Raw genomic sequence first — 25,025 nt, 5'->3', positions numbered from 1 at the left:
GGGGCTCGGGGCAAACAGGACAGTGGCATGTTACCTCGAGATTGCCATGTGCTTGTCCATCCGAGCTTTCAGTTCTTCATTCTCCTGCTGGAGTCGCTTCAGTCTGTCCACCAGCGCTGTGTTATTGTCCGCCTGGCATAAATGAGAGTGTCAACATTCATACGTTAAAAATTACATAAGGCCCCTTATTCCTTGAGGTACCTTCCTGATATCAGTGTAGGCTACAGAGATTTAATTTAGGAAAGTTTTTAATTCTTTTCAAGGTTAACAGTATTTTTATTTAAAAAATTTATTATTGGAGTATGATTGCTTTACACTGTTGTATTAGTGTCTGCTGTACAACGAAGTCAGTCAGCTGTATGTATAGAGATATCCCCTCCCCCTGGATCCCCCATCCCACTCCTCTAGGTCATCACAGAGCACTGAGCTGAGCTCCCTGTGCTATATAAAGCAGCTTCCCACTAGCTGTTTTACACACGGTAACGTATATAGGTCAATGGCTACTCTTAATTCAGCAAAGCTGAATGGTATGTTGAACATCTCTACACTGATGCACTGCAAGGAAGAACCTACTGCAGCAAAACAGAGCACACAGGTATTACTTTTCAAATGTGTGCCAGGGCATGTGAACACACACACACACCCAGGGGCTACTGATTTGCTCAAGGTCACGCTGCTTTAGAATTCCCAAGAATTGGTGCCCTGCCCTTGGAGGCTGTGCCTCTTTCAGTTTCACGGTGATAAAGAAAACTGCAGCCTGGCAGCCAATGTTTATCAGAGACACTACAGCTTCTTATGGTCAATTTGGGAAGAAAAAAAAAAATCCCACACTTGATGAAAATTCAGTTCGTGGCAGTGTTTAACACGACCTTAATCATGGTTTCCTGCTGGCTCGCCAGCATGTCCCTCTGAGTGGCTACTCAGTGCAATCCCCAGAGCTCTGTGGAGCCTCAAAACAAAGAAATGCATGACAAAAGGCACCCCTCCTTAGCTAAACTAAAGACATGTTTGTTTTCCTTGAAAGTTTAGCCTGGGAAGGACAATAGGCAAGCAAACTGATCTGCCAGATTAAAGGAGAGAAGCCCAGAAGACACTGAATCAGCTAATGATGAAGAGCTGAATACACTCCTGCTCACTTTCTGAAGGTAAGATTTCATTACCCTCTTGGAGGAGACATCACAGCTCTGTCCAACTTCGTGCTAAGTCCTTGTCACTGGTGCCTGTGACTAAGCTGTCTTTCTTTTTTTTTTTTTTAATTGGAGTATAATTGCTTTACAATGTTGTTAACTTCTGCTGTACAGCAGTGTGAATCAGCTCTCTGTATACGTATATCCCCTCCCTCCTGAGCCTTCCTCTGATCTCCAGCTCTCTGGGTCATCGCTGGGCACCACACTGAGCTCCCTGTGCCATGCAGCTTTGCCATGAGTGATCTGTTTCACACACGGTAGTGTACGTATGGCAATGCTACTCTCTCAGTTCGTCCTCCCCTCCCCTCCTGTGTCCACAGGTCAATTCTCTACGTCTGTATCTCTATTCCTGCCCTGCAGGTAAGTTCATTACCATTTTTCTAGATTCTGCATATATGCATTAATACATGATCTTTGTTTTTCTCTTTCTGACCTACTTCACTCTATGTGACAGACTCTAGGTCCATCCACATCTCTACAAATGACCCAATTTCATTCCTTTGTATGGGTGAGGTACTATTCCATTGTATATATGTACCACATCTTCTTTATCCATTCTTCTGTTGATGGATATTTAGGTTGCTGTTGTAAATAGTGCTGCAATGAGCCCTGGGGTACATGTCTTTTTGCATTGTGACTTTTTCAGGGTATATGCCCAGGAGTGGGATTGCGAGGTCATATAGCAGTTTTAGTTTTTTAAGGAACCTCCATACTGTTCTCCATAGTGACTGTACCAATTTACATTCCCACCACCAACATCTATTATCCAGAAAAAACTTAGGACAAGCCAACCAGGTGAAATATCACCAAAATGTGACTAACATGTAAAATAGAGGGAGCCTTGGAATTTCTAGGAAGTATAAAGGAATACAAGATAAAAACACAAGGTGGGAAAATCTGGAATTAAATACTGGGGAGTGATTGGCCTTAAAATAGTATCTCTTCCAATTCCTCATTTTACTGGAGCAGAAACTAGCCCTGGAAACCAGTTCTCAGAGCTAATGATCAGCAGGGATAGTTTTTTTGTTTTAATGGAGAAAGCCTCTTTGCTTTCTAAGTGTCTAATTTTTGACAAAGGCCTGGAGGTTACAAATAAATAAGGTAACAGTGGGCTTATCTGTCATCATATCAACCCCTCCTTCTGCATATACAGCATGCCAACCTGACCGATACTTCCTGGGTATGACAAGGGACAGAAATACTTGTGGATCAACGAAAATTAAGACGGATGAGTAATTTTACAGCAGAGTCTGATCTTACTGCACATGAGGGCTTGAAAAGTTCTGATGTGGCAGCATAGGGACAACCAGCTATTAACAGGATTATCTGAGTCAGTGCTGGCGGCCACACTGGCAAGCAGGAGACTGGATGGAACAGGGAGGCCTATCCCTCTGGTGGAAGCTGGTATATACCAGGTTGGGGCCATTAGAGACCATGAGCTCCTTCTTTCCTTTACAAAAGCAAACTTTCCTGGTAATTCAAAGCATCCATGTATCCACATGGGGGTTAGCTCTTACCTCCCATGAAAGGTAATAGTCTCTAGAAGAAAACCAAACAGCAAAACAAACAAACAAAACAATGAGTAATGAGTGCCTTCCATGCTCCCTATTGTCCAGGGCTGGTTTGGGTTTGACTGAGGCACCTACTCAACACTGAGTCACCTACAGTTAGGGGGAGAAGGGACAACCTCCCACAAAGCCCTGGATTCCCCACACGCTGACGTCAGCTGTCTGTCCTGGAGGCCACAAAATAAACTTTATTCCTGTTTTTCATAGTGCTGGCTACTTATCCAACCAGGTTAATTTTATAAATGTGCAATTCTTTTATCACAGTCTAATTCCCATGAAGCAAGATGGAGAATTGAGATATTTAGCAAGATTGAATTGCTCTGAGGGGATTAAGGACCCAACTGATTTGAGCATAAGAAAGCTCTTGAGCTGGTGGTATATTAAATAACCACTTTTACATTATTTAAACATTGTTTTTATGCAGGTGGCTATCCCCAGACCACGGATATGAATGACCTTTGCTGTTATTTTTCTAAACACTGACTGCTCCGTTTGCATGTTCCTTGGGCGGGGGGTACAAAAAACTGTTGCAGAAGGCAGCCATGAATAAGCCTTAAGCTAACATAGAAAAGAAAATGTAACCTCTTTTACCTTTCCTATGTTTCCAAACATCTCTAGACACGAAGACAACCCCATAGATCTAGCTCAGAGGCCTCAGGTGTTACCCCGCTCCGTGAGGCTCTGCACTAAACTTACCAGTTTCTCCATCTTCATTAACTTCACATCCTGTTGGTGCAGCTTCTCATTCTTGATCTCTAGCACGGCTTTCAGGCTTTCTAACTCTTGCTCCAGATACATGATCTGAGGGTTTTTCTGGAAAAGACACAGCAGGATATGGCTCTGACTGATCAATTGAACACAACTGCATGGTTCATGTTCTTCATACAAAGACGTCTTTGATTAGATTTAGAAATTAAACAAGTGGCAAGAGACATTGACCTTCTTTTACAGGTTCAAAGAAAGAGCTAAAAAGAAGGGTTAAGATAAGCTGGCTTCCATCTCAAAGTCGTTGGTCTTAAAAATGATATAATGCATTCCACATTTGAAAACATTCTCACTCACCCTTCAGTAACTTAATATGTTAAAAACATATTGGTAGCATCAAATATTTTATGGAAGTAAGAGGAAAGCCGTACCTTACAATACAAAACAGAATTCTGGCTGCAGAGTATGTTTGGAGGGAGAACAGGGAACGATTGTTCGCTCTATGACTGAGGGGGAATACGCGGGCAGTGTGCTTATAGGGCTCTCTGGCAAACAACGGAAATGGCAATCACATCCTGAGTCTTCGGATGTTTGCCATGATAGGCATGTGTTGACCTGGCTTTCCTTCTAGGGCAGAATAATGCCCCATCAGTGAGTGACATCCTAGCACCTACATGGCATAGGATACATGCACTGTGAAAATTCTATCCAGGATAAATCCTACATAAGGGAAGAACAGCTTGTGAGAGTATACCACCAGGGTGGATTCCCTGACTCCTTGCCCCTAAGTATGGAAATTCAGGTGAACCTTGAATACAAGGTAACCTACGACACAAGTTAACAGGGCACAGTCCTTTGATCAGATGGTAAAGGAGGGAATTCCTCAGACAAGCAGTCAGTGGTGATGGTTGTCAATCATCAGAACTTTCCTTCTGGACAGTAGTTAATGCTCTGGGGCAACCCTTAGGGGGAATCAGGGAAGATGCCCGTGGGGACCGCTTCACAGAGCTCACTGAGGGACCCCAAAAAAGCCGGGAGGATGCAGAGAAGTAAGGATACAAGTTGGAAGAGAAAGTTAAGTTTACCAGAGAAATTCATGTTTCTCCAAAAGTGAGGATTAGCCATACAGTGAAATATTGTTCAGCCAGAAAAAGGAATGAAATGTCTGTACCTGTTACACTATGCATGAACACTGAAAACAAAAGCTGAGGGAAAGAGGCCAGACACAGAAAGCCACATGCAGCGTGATTCCATTTCAGTGAAATGTCCAGAGTAGGCACGTGCACAGAGACGGAAAGGGGACTGGTGAGCCTGGAGGGCCGAGGAGTTTGGGTTTGTTTGTTTGTGTTTTTTTGGGGGGGGGGCATTGGGGAAGGATGAGTTAATAGCTACAGGGTTTCTTTGGTGGGGGTGATAAAAATGGAATTAGATCCTGGTGACCAAGGCACAACTTGTGAACTGCTGATCTTTTTTTTTTTTTTTTTTTAAAGAATGACTATTGTGGTATATAAATTATATCCCAATATAGCAAGTTAATTTTTTTTTAAAGTGAAGTCTTCACATAAGAACTCTGACCCTAATTGAGACTTTTCCTATCTTCCTGAAGGTATTAGCATAGATCACTAGCAATATATTGGATTTCATCTGTTATGCCAGTTTTTAGAATTAAAAAAAAAAGACCCACTAGTAACCAAAGAAGCCACTGTATACAGTTGAAAAAGCATACTGCAGGCTATGAAAAAGACTCCAAACCCATACTATTTCTCTAGCTGCTGAATACTTAATTGACTCTAAGAGACAGCTGAACAGAAGGAAAATTCAATAGTGATAGGAGAGCATACATGACTTACTAAATTTGCTTTCTCTCTTGATATTCTTTTCTGCTCTTCTGATTTCAACTTTTCATTTAAAGTGTCATTTTCACTCTTCAGATCACTGATTTGTTTCTGAAACACAAACAATGAAATGTGGAACATGAGTAAACAAGCCGGCACCAGAAACGTGGCAGATGTGTGCACAGAAACATACTGAAACCACACAAGCCTCAAGGTTGATGACCAGGTGTGCGTGTGTTAGAGACTGAGATTACCTACCTCTAGTGATTCCTGCTTCTCATAAAGCAGATCCTCGAGGGATTTCTTTTCCATTTCATGGCTTTTCTTGATTTCTGAAAGAAGTGATTTTTGAGTCAATACCACCCTATGAGATCACTGCATTCTGCATTCATTAAAGCAGGGGATATGCGAGTTGACTATGAGGCACTGTACCTATGTTACTTTACATTTGTATGGTACTTTTGTATAAATCAAGCTACTTGGTCTCAAATTAGCCTGTGAGGTGAGTAGGGCAGCTAATTCCCATTTTATGGATGAGAACACAGAGGCTCAGAGAGGCCAGAAGACCTCAGGGAACGTAGAGCATGCCTTCAGATTCCCGGGCTGAGTCTCTGTGCTCTGTTCTAGTTGCTCTTTATGAACCAGACAGAAGCCTCAAAGTAAACCCATCTCCAACAGAAAGCAAGAAAACCAGTGTTCACTAACATCTACCCTGGGTCAGTCACTCCACATGTTCTCATTGCTGACCTCATACAACACATCTGTTTTTCTGGTGAGAAGGCCCTGACAAAGCTCGCAGGGCCAGTTCCCACCACATGTCCAGATGTTTCTCTGTAGATGCAACAGGTTCAGGGCAAGAGCTTTAGCTACATGGGCACTTATGTTCTGTTAAAAAAAAAAATGGCTTCTTATTCTTTTCTTTTTTTTTTCAGTTTTGATAATTTTTTATAAAATTTATTTATTTTAATTGGAGGCTAATTAACTTTACAATATTGTAGTGGTTTCGCCATACATTGACATGAATCAGCCATGGGTGTACATGTGTTCCCCATCCTGAACCGCCCCCCCACCTCCCTCCCCATCCCATCCCTCTAGGTCATCCCAGTGCACCAGCCCTGAGCACCCTGTCTCATGCATCGAACCTGGACTGGCGATCTGTTTCACATATGATAATATACATGTTTCAGTGCTATTCTCTCAGATCATCCCACCCTTGCCCTCTCCCACAGAGTCCAAAAGACTGTTCTATACATCTGTGTCTCTTTTGCTGTCTCACATGTAGGGTCATCGTTACCATCTTTCTAAATTCCATATATATGCATTAGTATACTGTATTGGTATTTTTCTTTCTGGCTTACTTCACTCTGTATAATAGGCTCCAGTTTCATCCACCTCACTAGAACTGATTCAAATGTATTCTTTTTAATGGCTGAGTAATACTCCATTGTGTATATGTACCACAGCTTTATTATCCATTCGTCTGCCGATGGACATCTAGGTTGCCTCCATGTCCTGGCTATTATAAACAGTGCTGTGATGAACACTGGTGTACACGTGTCTCTTTCAATTCTGGTTTCCTCGGTGTGTATTCTTTTCCTTTTACTTCGCCTCTTCTAATCATGATGAAATAAATGATTTTTTTATCCAGCAAGTGCCATCTACTTTTCCCAACAGTCCAGTGTACAGAAGTGCCTGGTGTGGGCCCTTCACTGCGGGCAGGGTGTAAACTCACAGATCCTTCCTAGGATCTGAAGTGGTCAAGCACAGCTACTACCAAAAAAGCCATAAAGTTCCTTAAAAGTTCACTCTCTTTCCTAAAAGACTGGCATTTATTAAAAACAAAACAAAACTCTTATCTGCCTCCTTAGGGGAAAGGGCATGTGCCACTCCCAATAAACAATGCAAAAAGAAACCAAGAAACCCTCCAAAACCGAACACCACGGGGCATTCTCTGGAGGGGAAGTTATGAATCATTTCTGTGTGGAAACACACCATGCTGTTCCATGAGCTCTTATTCTATTTTAATAGAGAAAAAGCATTCTTGCCTGAAAGGGAGTTTTCATAGGCCTTCTTTAGCAATTCTATTTTCTCCGAGTGGCTTGCTTCAATTTTCAACTTAGAGGTTTCGTGGGTAGCATTTAAGTTGTCAAACTGTAAGAAAAAACCAAAACAATAGTTTTACCAATAAAATCAAGTCCTAAGGTGAATGAATAATAGGCGGCAACATTAGGAGATGTGACACATTAGCTTGCATTCAAGTCTAAAGGGCTACCAGGCACATGTAAAGCTGAAATGAAAACTTGATTTTAAAAGGGAGCAAGGAAATTAAAGAGAGGTTTAGGATGTACTATGAAGTGAAAAACACAAGTTACTAAACAAGAAAAGAAGAAATGCAAACCAATGTTTTAGCAGTACCAGAATGCTTACAAAGGGATTATTTCTATGTAGTAGGATAAAGGGATGTTTTATTTTATTTTTTAAAATATATCTGGAAAAAACCCTCCAAAAACATTAATTTGAAAAGATATATGCACCCAGTGTTCATAGAAGCAGTTCAAACATTCATCATATTTATAAATGCCAAGACATGAGAGCAACCAAAATGTGCATCAACAGATGAATAGATCAAGAAAATGTGGGGTGTGTGTATTATATGTATGTATGTATATGTACATCTGTGTGTGTATATATACATACGAACAATGCAATACCACGGAAGCATTAAAAAAAGAATGAAATTTTTCATTTGCAGCAACATGAATGGCCTTGGAAGGTATGTTATGCTAAGTGAAATAAAGACAAATACTATATAATGTCACTTATATGTGGAATCTAAAAATTACAGTAAACTAGGGACTTTAACAAAAAAGAAATAGACTCACAGATATGGAAAACAAACTAGTGGTAACCAGTGCGGAGAGGGAAGGGAGAGGTAATATAGGAGCAGGGGAATAAGAGGTACAAACTGTTAGGTATAGGATAAGCTACAAGGATATATTATACAACATGGGGAATGCAGTCACTACTTCATAATAACTATAAACACAGTTATAATCTTTAAAAATTGTGAATCCCAATCTTCCAGTTCATCCACCCTCCTTCCCCCACCCCTCTTGGTAACTATGTTTGTCGTCTACTTCTGTGACTCTTCTGTATAGCCAGGATTTTATAATAACTGTAACAGGAGTATGGACTTCCTTATAGCTCTTTGGTAAAGAATCTGCCTGCGATACAGGAGATCTGGGTTCGAGCCCTGGGTCAGGAGGATCGTATGGAGAAGGCAATGGCCATCCACTGCAGTATTCTTGCCTGGAGAATCCAATGGATAGAGGAGCCTGGCGGGCCACAGTCCATGGGGTCGCAAAAAGTCGGACACGATTGAGCGACTAACACTACTATAACTGGAGTACAACCTTTAAAAATTATGAATCACTATAGGAGATCAGCCCTGGGATTTCTTTGGAAGGAATGATGCTAAAGCTGAAACTGCAGTACTTCGGCCACCTCATGCGAAGAGTTGACTCATTGGAAAAGACTCTGATGCTGGGAGGGATTGGGGCAGGAGGAGAAGGGGACGACAGAGGATGAGATGGCTGGATGGCATCACTGACTCAATGGACGTGAGTCTTGGTGAACTTCGGGAGTTGGTGATGGGCAGGGAGGCCTGGCGTGCTGTGATTCATGGGGTCGCAAAGAGTCGGACAAGACTGAGCGACTGATCTGATCTGATATTGTAATTCTGTAACTTATATAGTGGCTTCCCTGGTGGCTCAGTCAGTAAAGAGTCTGCCCACAATGCAGGAGACCTAGGTTTGATCCCTGGGTTGTTGGGAAGATCCCCTGGAGAAGAAAATGGCAACCCACTCCAGTATTATTGCCTGCAGAATCCCATGGATGAGCCTGGTGGGCTACATGTCCATGGGGTCACTCATGACTAAGTGACTAACTTTCACTTTCAACCTTTAAAAATTGTGAATCACTATATTGTAATTCTGTAACTTATATAATCTTATACAGCTATATTTCAATTAAAAAAATTTTAAAGGGTTGTTTAAATTCTATCTTTTTTCTTTCAATCTTTCACTCAACATACATACATTGCTTTGATCATAAAAATTTACTTTAAAAATTGTTTCATTTATTTAAATCATAATGAAATTCATCAAGGGACAGCCAACAAAGAGAAGGTCATCACAGGAAGACCCTCATCAGACAACAGTTAGAATTCAAATTAACAGCAATGGCCAAGCACACGCTCAGGTTCGAAAAGTACAAACCTGCTCCTGCAATTGAGTTTTGTATTTCTCTGCTTCTTCTATGTAGATGTTCTGAAGCTTTTCACATTCCCCGGTGTAAAATTCTTTAAGCCGATTCTCCAGCTCTGTTAGATCAGTCTGGTGCTGCTGGTTTAGCTTCTGGACAAATCCTTCATAAGCTATTTGCAACTCATTCCTGGCTTTTTCTAACTTCTCACAGGTGGTTGAAACGGTGACTGAAAAGAGATGGAAAAAGGAAAGGGAAGATGACACTCAGCCTGCTAAACGGCCTACATTCGTAACATTCACACACAGCTGTGATGACTCGGAAAGCAGTACTCAATTCTCGGGACCAGATTCTCAACCATAACAGTGCAGAAGTGAAGTGTAAAGTGAAGGGAAGGCGAGGAAATGGTCTCTGGCAGCAAAAGGCCAACTGTCTATCAAGCAGTAAGAGAAGTCCTTGGGCAGAGCCAGGTTCCCAAGTGAAGAGCACCCTTACGTGTGGTGACCAATCAGTGCACGGGCCTCAAGGAGAAGAGGCTCTGATTGGCTGAGGTGTCTAAGGCCAGCCCCTAGGGGAGGCAGCTGAGACAGAGAAGAAACAGAGACGGTAAGACCACAAAGAAGAAACAGACTTTAAGTTTGTATCTGATTGAAGCCAATTTAGACTCATTATGAAAAATAAAAGATTATATGGAACACAAATCATCAGAACATAAAAACCTTAGAGAAAACACATTGAAAAGCTACACTACAATGTGAATAAATTGAAAGGTTAACATTTTAAACAGGCAAAGTAATCTGATAAACGTAATTTAAAATCAGGTCATTCTAACCTTTCACTACCACTACCCAGAACAGAATTATTAATAGTACCTTGCAGAACTTGCACATGAATAAATAGCCACACATGCTATAATAAATCCTGAAAGAAATGGGAGAAAACACTTGCAAACAAAGCAACTAATAAGGGGTTAATCTCCAAAATACAGAAATAGCTCATGCAGTTCAATATCAAGTGAACCCAATCAAAACATAGGCAGAAGAGTCAAATAGACATTTCTCCAAAGAAAACATACAGATGGCCAACACACACATGAAAAGATGCTCAACATCACTAATTATTCAGTTCAGTTCAGTCGCTCAGTTGTGTCTGACTCTTTGTGACCCCATGGACTGCAGCACACCAGGCCTCCTTGTCCATCACCAACTCCTAGAGCTTACTCAAACTCATGTCCATTGAGTGGGTGACGCCACCCAACCATCTCATCCTCTGTCGTCCCCTTCTCCTCCTGCCCTCAATCTTTCCCAGCATCAGGGTCTTTTCAAATGAGTCAGCTCTTTGCATCAGGTAGCCAAAGTATTGGAGTTTCAGCTTCAACATCAGTCCTTCCAGTGAACACCCAGGACTGATTTCCTTTAGGATGGACTGGTTGGATCTCCTTGCAGTCCAAGGGACTCTCAAGAGTCTTCTCCAACACCACAGTTCAAAAGCATCAATTTTTCGGCACTCAGCTTTCTTCATAGTCCAACTCTCACATCCATACATGACTACTGGAAAAACCATAGCTTTGACTAGATGGACCTTTGTTGGAAAAGTAATGTCTCTGCTTTTTAATATGCTGTCTAGGTTGGTCATAGCTTTTCTTACAAGGAGCAAGCGTCTTTTAATTTCATGGCTGCAGTCACCATCTGCAGTGATTTTGGAGCCCCCCAAAATAAAGTCTCTCACTCTTTCCACTGTTTTTCCATCTATTTGCCATGAAGCGATGGGAATGGGACCAGATGCCATGATCTTAGTTTTCCATGAGGTATCACCTCACACCAGTCAGAATGGCCATCATCAAAAAATCTGCAGACAGTAAATGCTAGAGAGGGTGTGGAGAAAAGGGAACCTCCTACACTGTTGATGAGAATGTAAAATGGTACAACCACCATACAGAACTGTATGGATATTTCTTAAAAAAAAACAACAAAAAAAAAACAACCAAAAAAACCCCCTAAAAATATTACTACCATATGACCCAGAATATACCCAGGGAAAACCATAATTCAAAAAGATACACACAGCCCAGTGTTCACTGCAGCACTATTTACAGTATCCACACACAGAAGCAGCCTAAGTATCCTCTGACAGAGGAGTGGATAAAGAAGCTGTGGTATATATAGAATGGAATATTACTCAGCAGTTAAAAAGAACAAAACCATTTGCAGCAACCTGGATGGACCTAGACATTGTCATACTGAGGGAAGCCAGACACAGAAAGACAAACATCATGTAATATCACTTATATGTGGATCTACAAAAAAACGGGAGGGGTACAAATATTTACAAACTAGAAGCAGAGTCATAGATATAGAAAACAAATTTTTGGTTACTTGGAGGAAAGGAGATACATTTGGAGATTGGGATTAACACATATACACTACCATATATCAAACAGGTAACTAGTCATCTCTACTCCAATAAAAAGTTTAAAAAATCATTTCACGGGAAGTTTGGACTTTTCCAGCCTTCCTTTCCCTACTAGATACGGGGAAAGATGTGCTACCGTACCCTTAAGGAGGATGTACATTCTTCACATCCCAGAGTGCCCACAGACTCTTACAAAACAGGTACTGATAAGTCTGTTATAAAATAACCCTTACGTCTATTTTGGTAAGGAATATGTATTTCTGGAGTAGTGGAAGGAAAAAGATTATTTCATGGAGAAAAGGAGGTTTACATCAATGATTATTCTACCTAAGTAAAGGGAAATTGGCTGGCTCCTGGGATGAATTTTGGACAATCATGTAGACTTGTTTTCTTGGGAATATGCCACATGGCAGTAGAAATTCTAGCCCTTGTCCCACATCAGTATTCCTCCAGAGGTAAAATAAGTTATGCTGAAATAATGACAAGCATGTGTGCGTTCTCAGTCCCGTCTGACCCTTTGCGACCCCATGGTCTGTAGCTCACCAGGTTCCTCTGTCCCTGGAATTTTCCAGGCAAGAATAGTGGAGTGGGTTGTCATTTCCTCCTCCTGGGAATCTTCCCGACTCAGAGATCACACCCATGTCTCTTGCATCTTCTGCATTGACAGGTGGGTTCTTTACCACTGGGCCACTAGGGAACCTTTCAATGACAGGCATACTGTCTGCTAAAGAGAACCCTAAAAATTCAAGTAAGCCCACAAATATTTACTGAAGGGGAAAGGAAACAGGAATAGCAAAAACAAAGTGAGAACTACTAATGATATTAAGGGTGAAAACTATTCCACATGAGCAATGATGAGGCTGCACAGTGCCCCTCGGGAGCTAGAACATTGGCGAGGCGGAAAAGTTGGAGAGAAGAGTCAAAAAGGTAGATGGAGATCAGACTATATAGACCATTGACATCACTGACAATCACGCCTTGGGACTAAATTTGGGAAGTGGTTTTTTTCTTTAAAAGAATTTACGAAAAGATAATGGTCATGCTAATTGCTACAGAACGCCCTTCTCAGATCGCTAATTATCAAAGGACAAAGAAGTGATTCAGGGAGACAAATGTGAGCCAAAGAACTAAAAGCTGAGTTGGCCAAAAAGCTCATTTGGGTTTTTGGTAAGATCTTATGGAAAAACCAACACAGACTTGTTGGCCAATCCAATAGTCATTTCTGCTGCCTTTCCAAAATCATACAAATCAAATTATAGGGCCACAAGCCTCCTTGTGTGAATTCCAGGTTCTTCACATGAAAGTAGGAAACAGAAACCTAAACTGCAAGCTGTCAACAAAGGCATCAAGAATAGCTTTTCTAGCAGAACTCTTGATTTTACACCTTTTGACTTAATTCCCTTGGGATTTCACGTATCAGCAAAATACAAAAGAAAACAAAACAAAAATTCTAGCTCATCTGAATGCTTGTATCTGAGATAAAATGTCTATGTGGACCAAAAACTAGAAGAGCTTCTGTGGGGAAGTTAGCAGTAACACCTGCTGGATTTCAACACATCTGCTTGTCATCAGATGACTGTCAGTCTGTTTAACTTAAAAATAAAATAGATGGAAATCTTCTCACATTGGTGGCTGAACAGGGTGTTTCCTCTTTAAAAAAAAAAAAAAAGCTTAAATAGTGTTTAACTTTGTTGGCCTCTGTGGGTGAGGTGAAAGAGGACAGGAGGGAAGGAAGGGGAAAGTGGAAGAAAGCCCCCGGGGGAGCGGGGCTGCGGGGCAGGCCGGGCCCCAGGTGACGTCAGCCTGCAGCTGTGGGGAGCAGCTGGTTCATAAAGCCATCTCTCACACGAAGGGCTCTGTGTTGAGTGAACTGGCCGGGGCTCCTGGGGAAGCATTTACTTGGCATAAAGACTCATGGAATACTTCTTTTCTGAAGGACACGCATGTCAACACTGCATCAAGAGTTCTCGCGACCCCTCTACCACCGCACACTCGTGGGGGGAGTGGGGGTCTCCAGCTTCCGTCCTGTACTTCTCCCTGTACTTACTACAGGTTAGGAGCGATTCCTAGGCCACCTGGGCTCTCACTCCTGTAAGAGCCTGTCCCTTCCCTGCTCATTCTCCAGGATTCCTTTCATGGTAAGTCAATCACCCAACACAGTCAAAGAAAACATAAATCTCTCAGAATCTGGACTAAGCAAGGAGTTTTTGCACAGGTTTAGGCGATACTGTTTTCATGGAGTTACTGCACAGACAGAAAATCCATGCAGTGCAAAGTGGTCCTTCTGTCCTTCCTGGTGGCTCAGATGGTAAAGAATCTGCCTGCAATGCAGGAGACCCGGGTTTGATCCCTGGCTCTGGAAGATCCCATGGAGAAGGGAACAGTAACCCACTGCAGTATTCTTGTCTAGAGAATTCCATGGACACAGAAGCCTGGTGGGTTATAGTCCATGGGGTCACAGAGTCAGACACAACTGAGTGACTAACACTTTGGCCTCGCTGTTATAATTATTCTGTTAGGCGAGTTTTAAAAGCATGTGTGTGATGAAGGGCACCAACGAGACCACTGCCTGTAGAGAAATCGGTGCACATGCTGGTAAAATGAGAAAGCCCCTGCGGCAATCTACTCATTAAAACAAGAAACAAATTCTTCAGCATCAAGAAACAAAGAAAGAAACTGACTCACTTACAAGATGGGCCCTAGAACACGTCGCCACATTACAAGCTGGAAGTTGACATTTTCAACCTGAGATGAACCAGGCCAGAGAAGAACCCAAGGCCAATGACAGGACAGGAAAAACAGAGAGACACTCCCCTGACAGTTTAACACATGGAAAACTATTTCAGAAATGGTGAAAAGCTTGAAATCTTCCCTTTTAAGTTATCTGGATGCCATCTAGAAAAGGCACGATGCCAGAAATACCTTTGACAACAGAGCTGGTTTCATCACGGTCCTTTAGCCCTTTACCCCGAGGGGTGAAGTCCAGCTGTCACCTAATTGGTCCTGGAGGCCTTATCTAAGAGGAAGAGGTCAGGCCTGTATTATTTCCATCTCATGGAGGCCAATTGCCCTTTGGTGACTGATGAATGTACTGTTTACAGAGAAAAACATTACACAACCATGGCTCTAAATTGTTAGTATTCTTTGGAAATGATACAGAGGTTTTCTTAGTTTTTGTATCCGAGCAGCAGGCTTCATCTTGAGACAACTGGAAATATTTTAATTCTCAGGAACACAAATAAGATGTCTTAATTGACAACAGTAAAATACTTATCTGACCCATACCGCTTAGCTCCTGTGTGATTTGCGCAAAACACTTAAGCCTTCTAAGCCTGAATTTCCTTATTTTTAAGATGGAGATAATATGCCTGTGTTCCCTGCACAATTAAATAAAATATACATGGGAGCACCTGGCCAGGTGCCTAACTACAGTAAGCATGCCACAAATGTTACTGTTACTAGCATTGCAGAAGTCCACCAATTCAAATGGGCGTGAAGAGTCCTCAAAGACAGACACTCTCGAGGGGTATTGGACAGACTGTGATAGTTACAAAGTAGCATTGCTTGTCTAGTATTCAAAGAAGACAGACAGAAACACACACCCCCCGCACCCCCTGGATAGGGTGTGCACCCACTTCAGAAGTTCACTTTCTTATATGATTGTTCTTGACATTATATGCCATAGAATTTCCCCAACTTTTAGGTAATTTTATCTAAATTGGGCATAAAATATGAAAGAGAAAAAGGGGAAAGAAAACTGGGGCGGAGGTAGGGTCACTCTGAAGATCACACAGTTTTATGATGCCCTGTAGATACCGTGACAGAAAGAACAAACAGGAAAGCGAGATGACGTCACCCTCTGGCCGTGGGCCCGCACCTTCTCTAGATGCTTCCAGCAGGCCTGTTGTGGCTGCTGCCCCTTCCCTGAGCTGAGTTCCTCTCTCTGCCCCACCCAGCAGGGACAGGAGATGCTTGGTCCAGTCTTTCCTGCCTCCTCCAGGTCTCTCTCTGGCCACCTCATCTGTTAGATCGATACAAAAGGTACAAACAGTACCAAGAGTTCCTGTATACCCCTCACCTCACCCCATGAATCACAGCACGCCAGGCCTCCCTGTCCATCACCAACTCCCGGAGTTCATTCAGAATCACGTCCATCGAGTCAGTGATGCCATCCAGCCATCTCATCCTCTGTCGTCCCCTTCTCCTCCTGCCCCCAATCCCTCCCAGCATCACAGTCTTTTCCAATGAGTCAACTCTTCGCATGAGGTGGCCAAAGTACTGGAGTTTCAGCTTCAGCATCATTCCTTCCAAAGAAATCCTAGGGCTGATCTCCTTCAGAATGGACTGGTTGGATCTCCTTGCAGTCCAAGGGACTCTCAAGAGTCTTCTCCAACACCACAGTTCAAAAGCATCAATTCTTCGGTGCTCAGCCTTCTTCACAGTCCAACTCTCACATCCATACACGACCACAGGAAAAACCATAGCCTTGACTAGACGGACCTTTGTTGGCAAAGTAATGTCTCTGCTTTTGAATATGCTATCTAGGTTGGTCAATAACTTTCCTTCCAAGGAGTAAGCGTCTTTTAATTTCACGGCTGCAGTCACCATCTGCAGTGATTTTGGAGCCCAGAAAAATAAAGTCTGACACTGTTTCCACTGTTTCCCCATCTATTTCCCATGAAGTGATGGGACCGGATGCCATGATCTTCATTTTCTGAATGTTGAGCTTTAAGCCAACTTTTCCACTCTACACTTTCACTTTCATCAAGAGGCTCTTTAGTTCCTCTTCACTTTCTGCCATAAGGGTGGTGTCATCTGCATATCTGAGGTTATTGATATTTCTCCCAGCAGTCTTGATTCCAGCTTGTGTTTCTTCCAGTCCAGCGTTTCTCATGATGTACTCTGCATATAGGTTAAATAAGCAGGGTGACAACATACAGCCTTGATGTACTCCTTTTCCTATTTGGAACCAGTCTATTGTTCCATGTCCAGTTCTAACTGTTGCTTCCTGACCTGCATACAGATTTATCAAAAGGCAGGTCAGGTGGTCTGGTATTCCCATCTCTTTCAGAATTTTCCACAGTTTCTTGTGATCCACACAGTCAAAGGCTTTGGCATAGTCAATAAAGCAGAAATAGATGTTTTTCTGGAACTCTCTTGCTTTTTCCATGATCCAGCAGATGTTGGCAATTTGATCTCTGGTTCCTCTGCCTTTTCTAAAACCAGCTTGAACATCTGGAAGTTCATGGTTCACGTATTGCTGAAGCCTGGCTTGGAGAATTTTGAGCATTACTTTACTAGCATGTGAGATGAGTGCAATTGGGCAGTAGTTTGAGCATTCTTTGGCATTGCCTGTCTTTAGGATTAGAATGAAAACTGACCTTTTCCAGTCCTGTGGCCACTGCTGAGTTTTCCAAATTTGCTGGCATATTGAGTGTAGCACTTTCACAGCATCATCTTTCAGGATTTGAAATAGCTCAACTGGAATTCCATCACCTCCACTAGCTTTGTTCGTAGTGATGCTTTCTAAGGCCCACTTGACTTCACATTCCAGGATGTCTGGCTCTAGATGAGTGATTACACCATCGTGATTATCTGGGCCATGAAAATCTTTTCTGTACAGTTCTTCTGTGTATTCTTGCCCCCTCTTAATATCTTCTGCTTCTGTTAGGTCCATAACATTTCTGTCCTTTATCGAGCCCATATTTGCATGAAATGTTCCCTTGGTATCTCTAATTTTCTTGAAGAGATGTCTAGTCTTTCCCATTCTGTTGTTTTCCTCTATTTCTTTGCATTGATCGCTGAGGAAGGCCTTCTTATCTCTTCTTGCTATTCTTTGGAACTCTGCATTCGGATGCTTATATCTTTCCTTTTCTCCTTTGCTTTTGCTTCTCTTCTTTTCACAGCTATTTGTAAGGCCTCCCCAGACAGCCATTTTGCTTTTTTGCTTTTCCCCAGATGTTACCATCTATTAAATACAGGACATTCATCAAATGTAAGGTTTTAACATTGGAGCAATTACTGTTAACTCTGCTACAGACTTTATTCTAATTTCACCGGTTTTTCCACTAATGCCCCTGTTTTTAAGAATGAACATTTGTAGAATAATTTTAGATGTTCAGAGAACCTGCAGGGATAGACTAGTTCCCAGAGACCTCTCTCCTAGTTTCCCCTAATGCTGACGTCATATATTATGACAGGACATTGGTCAAAACTAACCTGGTGGCTCAGATGGTAAAGAATCTGCCTGCAGCGCAGGAGACCCAGGTTCCACCCCTAGATCTGGAAGATCCCCTGGAGAAGGAAAGGGCAACCCACTCCAGTATTCTTGCCTGGAGAATTCCAGGGACAGAGGAGCCTGGAAGGCTACAGTCCAAAGAGTCGGACACAACTGAGTGACTAACACAAGAAACCAACACTGGCACATGATTAACTAAACTCCAAGCTGTGTCCTTTTTTTTCTGTTCCAGGCTCCAACCCCGGACAGCACACTGCATTTACCCGTCACATCTCCTTCATCTTCTCCAGGCTGTGAATGTGTCTTTCCCTGCCTTTCATCATCTTGACAAGTTTGAAGAGTCAGGCATTTTACAGAATGTCCCTCAGTTTGGGCTTGTCTGACATTTTTTTCTACATATTCCTCTGACCCAGAAATTCCAGTAATAAGAATTTATTTTACTGACATACTCCCACACCTACAAAATGAGGGACATACGAGGCTCTTTACTAGAGCATTTTTTAAATAAGAGCAAAACATGACAAATAACTGAATGACCGCCATGAAGAAATTGGTTGAATTAATTATTCCATTATAATATAATGGACGAATTCTCAAAATAATTTCACCACTGTTTAAAGAAGGACTGAGGAAGTTCGCTGTGTACTGATCTTTCAGAAATGCAAAGCAGAAAACAAGGTGTAGAACAGAATGTATAATACACTACCACTTGTGTATAAAAAGAAGAGAAACATTTATCTTAGCCTACTTCCCCATACCCCAGCCCCAGAACCATCAATGGGGACATGGGCTTCTGTCATAGTAGCATGATTATTTCACTGCATCATTCTTTGAAGGGAAATCTGCTCATGATACCCTTCTACGACAAGTGACAATGATGGTAACTCTCTTAGACTAGGGTTTAATCTGCTTAAAATTGGAGATTACCAAGTAGCCCTTTTTAAAAAGTAATATGCTACTTAGTGGAGAGGCTGGTGTCCACAGAACTACAGAAGGGCAGGGACCTACCCCATCAACAACTGGCATGTCCAGTTTTCTGCAGATCGGCTCCCTGATGTGCCAGGTAGTACTAAATATCCCCTGCTCTGCTAACCTGAGAGTTTGGTGAGGACAGAGTGAAAGACTGTTCTATTATGTAGAGTGAGTCTTCACAGACTGTCTACAGAAAGATCATCTAACTCATGAAAGCCCCAGGTTTTGCTCCCCAAAGGCACTGCTTTTTCACAAGACCAAGAAATCTGGCAGCTATGTGGGAAAGACAAAGGTCTGTCTCTAAATTTCAAAATTAGCTAACAAAGAGCTTTCAGATTGCTCTTGGAATGATATGAATTGACAAGAACCGATTTCAGAAGGCTTCCACAAATCACATACAACTTACTAGGAATTTCCTTTCACAAACTGCCTGCACCATCAAATCCATTCTCCCATACATAATACCACCTTCCCTTTAAAACTCAGTGCTTTCAAACTTATTTCAGGTAATATAATCATGTCTTGAGTTAATAACACAGGCATTATCTGAAACCTCACTCTACTAGACCAGAGAGGGAATGGACGTGGCAAGACTGGGTCTAGAACTCAATCCACTCAGCCCTTTTCAGTGCAGGTCCTGGAGCACAGAACATGGAACCTGAACCCAGTGGCTATTTTCTCAACTTGAAATGCATTAAAAGAGAAGTTCATTCATTCATACAACGGACACCTCAGAGGATAAAGGCTTAATTCTCTAGTGGAAGCAAGAGGGTCTGCAAGGTAGGGTAGGTTAAAAACAACAACAACATTCCCCCCCGCCCCCCACACTGATTAGTCCCGATGAAATCTGATTTGCATGCAGGATGATGGTCTGGCCCAGTCATAGATCTTAGTAGAGAGGTGCCAGCTGGGCCTCCATGGAGCCTGGGGCTCTCCCTGCCAATAAATGTTTGAAAAGACTCTGCTGTTTTTCAACTGTCTCACTGGCCAACAACATGCCGCAAAACAGATGCTCTCATCATCACACTAGCAAACATTCCATGGACCAATCAAAACATTTTAGGCTTGAAAAGTGGATCTGAGTCAAAAGTCTGGCTGAATATAACCAGCATAAATGTTCCAAGCTTCAGGCCCAAGGCAAGTGAGTTAAGACTTTAAGGAAATCACATTTCAATCAAAAGAATAAAGGTTCTTTTATTCTAACAAAAGAATAAATCAATATAAGTGTTAATAAAAAGCTGAGTCTGAGACTATTCTGCCTGTCCTCCCTGATATTTTCAGGGGTCAAAGTTCAAAGGGGCAGGTCAAAGTTACTGATCTACAAATTATTTGGAAGCCTAAATATGAGAATGAACTCGGTTCAGTTGGAGCTCTCAGGTATTATTCTCTTACTGTGCTCACTTAAGTCTTACATATATATTACATTAAATAAACAACATCCCGGAAGCTAGTGCGCTGTCAGAGTGTGGTCCAGGGAGCACTTGCATCAAGTCACCGGGATGATCATCTCAAATGGACTCCTCCATCCCAAGCCACCCAAGTCAGAACTGGAAATCTGCTTTTTAACCTGGCCTATTTTATTACATAGTGAAGTTTGAGAACCACTGTTCCAGACAAATTATTTAAATCAGGAAAAACTGGACATATCAGAACTAAACAAGGACAAATGAGGAAAAAGACCAGGACAAGGAGGAAGACTCAAGAGGCTTTCAGAACAGACATGCTTGGTAAATACTGTGCATTGTTACAGGTAAAAGAACATAACCATTCATTTACTGAGACAGCCAGCCAAGTCTAAGTTCAGGACAGAAAGACATGGATAGAAAAAGAGCAAGCCATGTATGAGACAGAATCCACTCCATCTTCAACCAACCCAGTGAGATAAAGATTTCTGTTTTGGATCACTCATTATTAGAGAAATGCAAATCAAAACTACAATGAGGAATAACCTCTCATCTGTCAGAATGGCCACCATGAAAAAAATCCAGAAACAATAAATTCTGGAGAGGGTATAGAGAAAAGGGAACCCTTGTGCACTGTTGGTAGGAATGAAAATTGATATAGCCATTATGGAAGACAGTATGGAGATTCCTTTAAAAATAAGGAATAAAACCACCATATGCTGCAACAATCCCACTACTGGGCATATACCCTCAGGAAACCAAAATTTAAAAAGACACATTTACCCCAATGTTCACTGCAGCACTATATACAATAGCTAGGACATGGAAGCAACTTAGATGTCTACTGACAGATGACTGGATAAAGAAGCTGTGGTACATATACACAATGGAGTAAGACTCGGCCATAAAAAGGAATGAATCTGAGTCAATGCTAATGCGGTAGATGAACCTAGGGGCTATTATACAGAGTGAAGTAAGTCGAAAAACATTGTATATTAACACATATGTAAGAATCTAGAAAGATGGTACTGATGAATCTCTTTGCAGGGCAGCAATGGAGACGCAGACATAGGAAACAGACTTATGGACACAGGGAGGCGGGTAGGAAGGAGAAGGTGGGACGAATGGAGACTAGCATGGAACCACAGACTAACATATGTAAAATAGAGAGCCAGTGGGAATGTGCAGTATGACCAGGGAACTCAAACTGGGGCCCTGTAACAATCTAAAGGAGTGGGATGGGGTGGGAGATGGGAGGGAGGCTCATGAGGGAGAAGCCACATGTATACTCATGGCTGATCCATGTTGATGTATGGCAGAAACCAACACAATATGGTAATTATCCTTCAATTAAATAAATTTTTAAAAAGGAATTCTGTTTTGGCATACTGTTGGTTTTCACTATATATATTAATATATTTTTCATTAAAACCCATTTCAAAAATTACTTCTGGAATTCTGCAACTCTAAAGTGACTTAAAGTGGAGAAGACTCTTGAGAGTCCCTTGGACTGCAAGGAGATCCAACCAGTCTATCCTAAGGGAAATTGGTCCAGGTGTTCACTGGAAGGACTGATGCTGAAGCTGAAACTCCAATACTCTGGCCACCTGATGTCAAGTGCTAACTCATTTCAAAAGACCCTGATGTTGGGAAAGATTGAGGGCAAGAAGAGAGGGGATGGCAGAGGATGAGATGGTTAGATGGCATCACCGACTCAATGGACATGAGTTTGGGTAAACTCCAGGAGTTGGTGATGGACAGGGAGGCCTGGCGTGCTATGGTTCATGGGGTCCCAAAGAGTTGGATACAACTGAGCAACTGAACTGAACTGAAAGTGACTTAACTGTCAAAGAGTTTTAAAATTATTCTAAATATACAACCTTGCTAAACCACGACTATACACAAAACTGTGTCAGCGAAGAGCTGACTCATTGGAAAAGACCCTGATGCTGGGAAAGATTGAAGGTAGGAAGAGAAGGGGACGACAGAGGATGAAATGGCTGGATGGCATTACTGACTCAATGGACATGAGTTTGAGCAAGCTCCAGGAGTTGGTAATGGACAGGGAGGCCTGGCGTGCTGCAGTCCATGGGGTCACAAAGAGTCGGACACGACTGAGTGACTGAACTGAACTGTACACAAAACTAGTAAAAGAATTAACACATTCCATACAGGTGTGAGGGATACCCAAGTTCACAGACACAGTCAAGCGTTGACTAGACAATGTGTATGGTGCTTTAGGCAGAGCCAAGTCCCTTTTCCCTAGGACATAACAAGGTTTTCCATCTAATAATACTTCTTGAACTCTTGACTTGAATAAAAAGATTCCAAAAGTAATTATCAATGCAGACTGATGGTTTATAGCCAATGATTTCCCAATCTTTCAAATATTTGGTTGCACCATGGTTTCTTTTTTGTGACTGACAGGTGTTTGGTGGTCTAGTCCTCCTGGGTTTTTATCCAGGGGCTTTGCTTTTTAATACTACCTTAAGAAAGTTACATAACTGTTAAACCCCAATTTCTTCTTTCTCCCTTTTTTTCTTTCTATAAAATGCAAACCAGTAGATTTAGAGATGAACACTGATATTATGAAAGAGCAGGCACTCAATAAATGCTGTTGCCAAACCTATCATTTTTACACACAGAAGGCAAAGTCAACTAGTCTTTTATGCCACTGTTATGAGAACCCAGGAAACTCTGGTGAATTAAGTGTTAAAATCTCATTTGTATCATGACATAAAAACAATCAGAACAAGATGTGAGTTAGCTATTATTTCTGATGGTTAAAGAATAATTGTGAAATACAAACTAACCTTTATTAATTTAGATTAAAAATGTGATTCCATTCATTAAGGTTAATAAAACAATAGGAACCGCAGAGGATCATAATTATGGCTCCCCATTACACCAACATGACCCTGGAAAGAATCAGAATGACACATTTAGTCCCTATCTCAGAGGCCAAATGTTTGCTGTGGATTATGTAGAACATTAAATTGAACTGTAATTTATTTCAAGGGCTGACATTTTCAAAATGACCTGATTAACTGGGATTGTCAAGCATAATGTAAAATGTTTCCAAGAGAATTACAGCTCATCTTACATTATAACTTATTTTTAACAGTTTATAGGAAGATATCTATGTACAGAAACCATTGCTGCTGCTGCTGCTAAGTCGCTTCAGTCGTGTCCGACTCTGTGCGGCCCCACAGACGGCAGCCCACCAGCCTCCCCCATCCCTGGGATTCTCCAGGCAAGAATACTGGAGTGGGTTGCCATTTCATTCTCTAATACATGCAAGTGAAAAGTGAAAGTGAAGTCGCTCAGTTGTGTCCGACTTTTCGTGACCCCATGGACTGCAGCCTACCAGGCTCCTCCGTCCATGGGATTTTCCAGGCAAGAGTATTGGAGTGGGGTGCCATTGCCTTCTCCACAGAAACCATTAAGTATTAGCATATTATAAGGATAAAACCCACTTTCCTTAGCTCCCATCCTCAGCAATGAAGTCATTCATTCATTTTCTGAGTCAATGTACTAAGCATCAGAAGTACTAAGTGCCAGACACATGGTACTAGCTGACAGAGCTACACAGATGAAGGACATACTGACCTTGCCCTTGAGGTGCTCACAGCTCCGGACTATGCCAGCTATAAATAAATACTTTTAAGAGGTACCTTGAAGAGTATTCATGGGGTTGCAAAGAGTCGGACACGACTGAGCAACTAAACTGAACTGAACTGAAGAGTACAGTCAGTCAGTCAGTTCAGGTGCTCATTCGTGTCTGACTCTTTGCGACCCCATCGACTGTAGCACACCAGGCTTCACTGTCCATCACCAACTCCCGGAGTCCACTCAAACTCATGTCCATCGAGGCGGTGATGCCATCCAACCATCTCATCCTCTGTTGTCCCCTTCTCCTCCTGCCTTCAATATTTCCCAGCATCAGGGTCTTTTCAAATGAGTCAGCTCTTTGCATCAGGTGGCCAAAGTATTAGAGTTTCAGCTTCAATATCAGTCCTTCCTATGAATATTCAGGACTGATTTCCTTTAGGATGGACTGGTTGGATCTCCTTGCAGTCCAAGGGACTCTCAAGAGTCTGCTCCAACACCAACAGTTCAAAAGCATCAATTCTTCGGAGTTCAGCTTCCTTTATAGTTCAATTCTCACATCCATACATAACTACTGGAAAAACCATAGCCTTGACTAGATGAACCTTTTTTGACAAGGTAATGTCTCTGCTTTTTAATATGCTGTCTAGTTTGGTCATAACTTTCCTTCCAAGGAGTAAGCGTCTTTTAATTTCATGGCTACAGTCACCATCTGCAGTGATTTTGGAGCCCCAAAAGTCTGCCACTGTTTCCACTGTTTCTCCATCTATTTGCCATGAAGTGATGGGACTGGATGCCATAATCTTAGTTTTCTGAATGTTGAGCTTTTAGCC

At 42.0% G+C, this 25,025-nt stretch overlaps 1 protein-coding gene across 8 annotated transcripts in view; it reads right to left on the bottom strand.

Annotated features, from left to right (window-relative positions):
* The window catches only part of MTUS1 (microtubule associated scaffold protein 1), a 187,103-nt gene that overhangs the window by 1,118 nt on the left and 160,960 nt on the right, over positions 1-25,025 (bottom strand). For all 8 annotated transcript variants that reach the window (XM_061404292.1, XM_061404295.1, XM_061404294.1 and 5 more), the window contains 6 exons: positions 9,573-9,787; positions 7,341-7,446; positions 5,554-5,627; positions 5,311-5,406; positions 3,452-3,568; positions 35-132 (listed from right to left, as the gene is read on the bottom strand). In XM_061404292.1, the coding sequence (XP_061260276.1) occupies positions 35-132; positions 3,452-3,568; positions 5,311-5,406; positions 5,554-5,627; positions 7,341-7,446; positions 9,573-9,787 (706 nt within the window). The remainder of the gene's footprint in view (positions 1-34; positions 133-3,451; positions 3,569-5,310; positions 5,407-5,553; positions 5,628-7,340; positions 7,447-9,572; positions 9,788-25,025) is intronic.

The sequence above is a fragment of the Bos javanicus genome, chromosome 27 (genome assembly GCF_032452875.1).
Source record: "Bos javanicus breed banteng chromosome 27, ARS-OSU_banteng_1.0, whole genome shotgun sequence".
Lineage (NCBI taxonomy): Eukaryota > Metazoa > Chordata > Mammalia > Artiodactyla > Bovidae > Bos > Bos javanicus.
The sequence above is the reverse complement of the archived record's forward strand: the minus strand, read 5'-3'. Positions and strand labels throughout refer to the sequence as shown.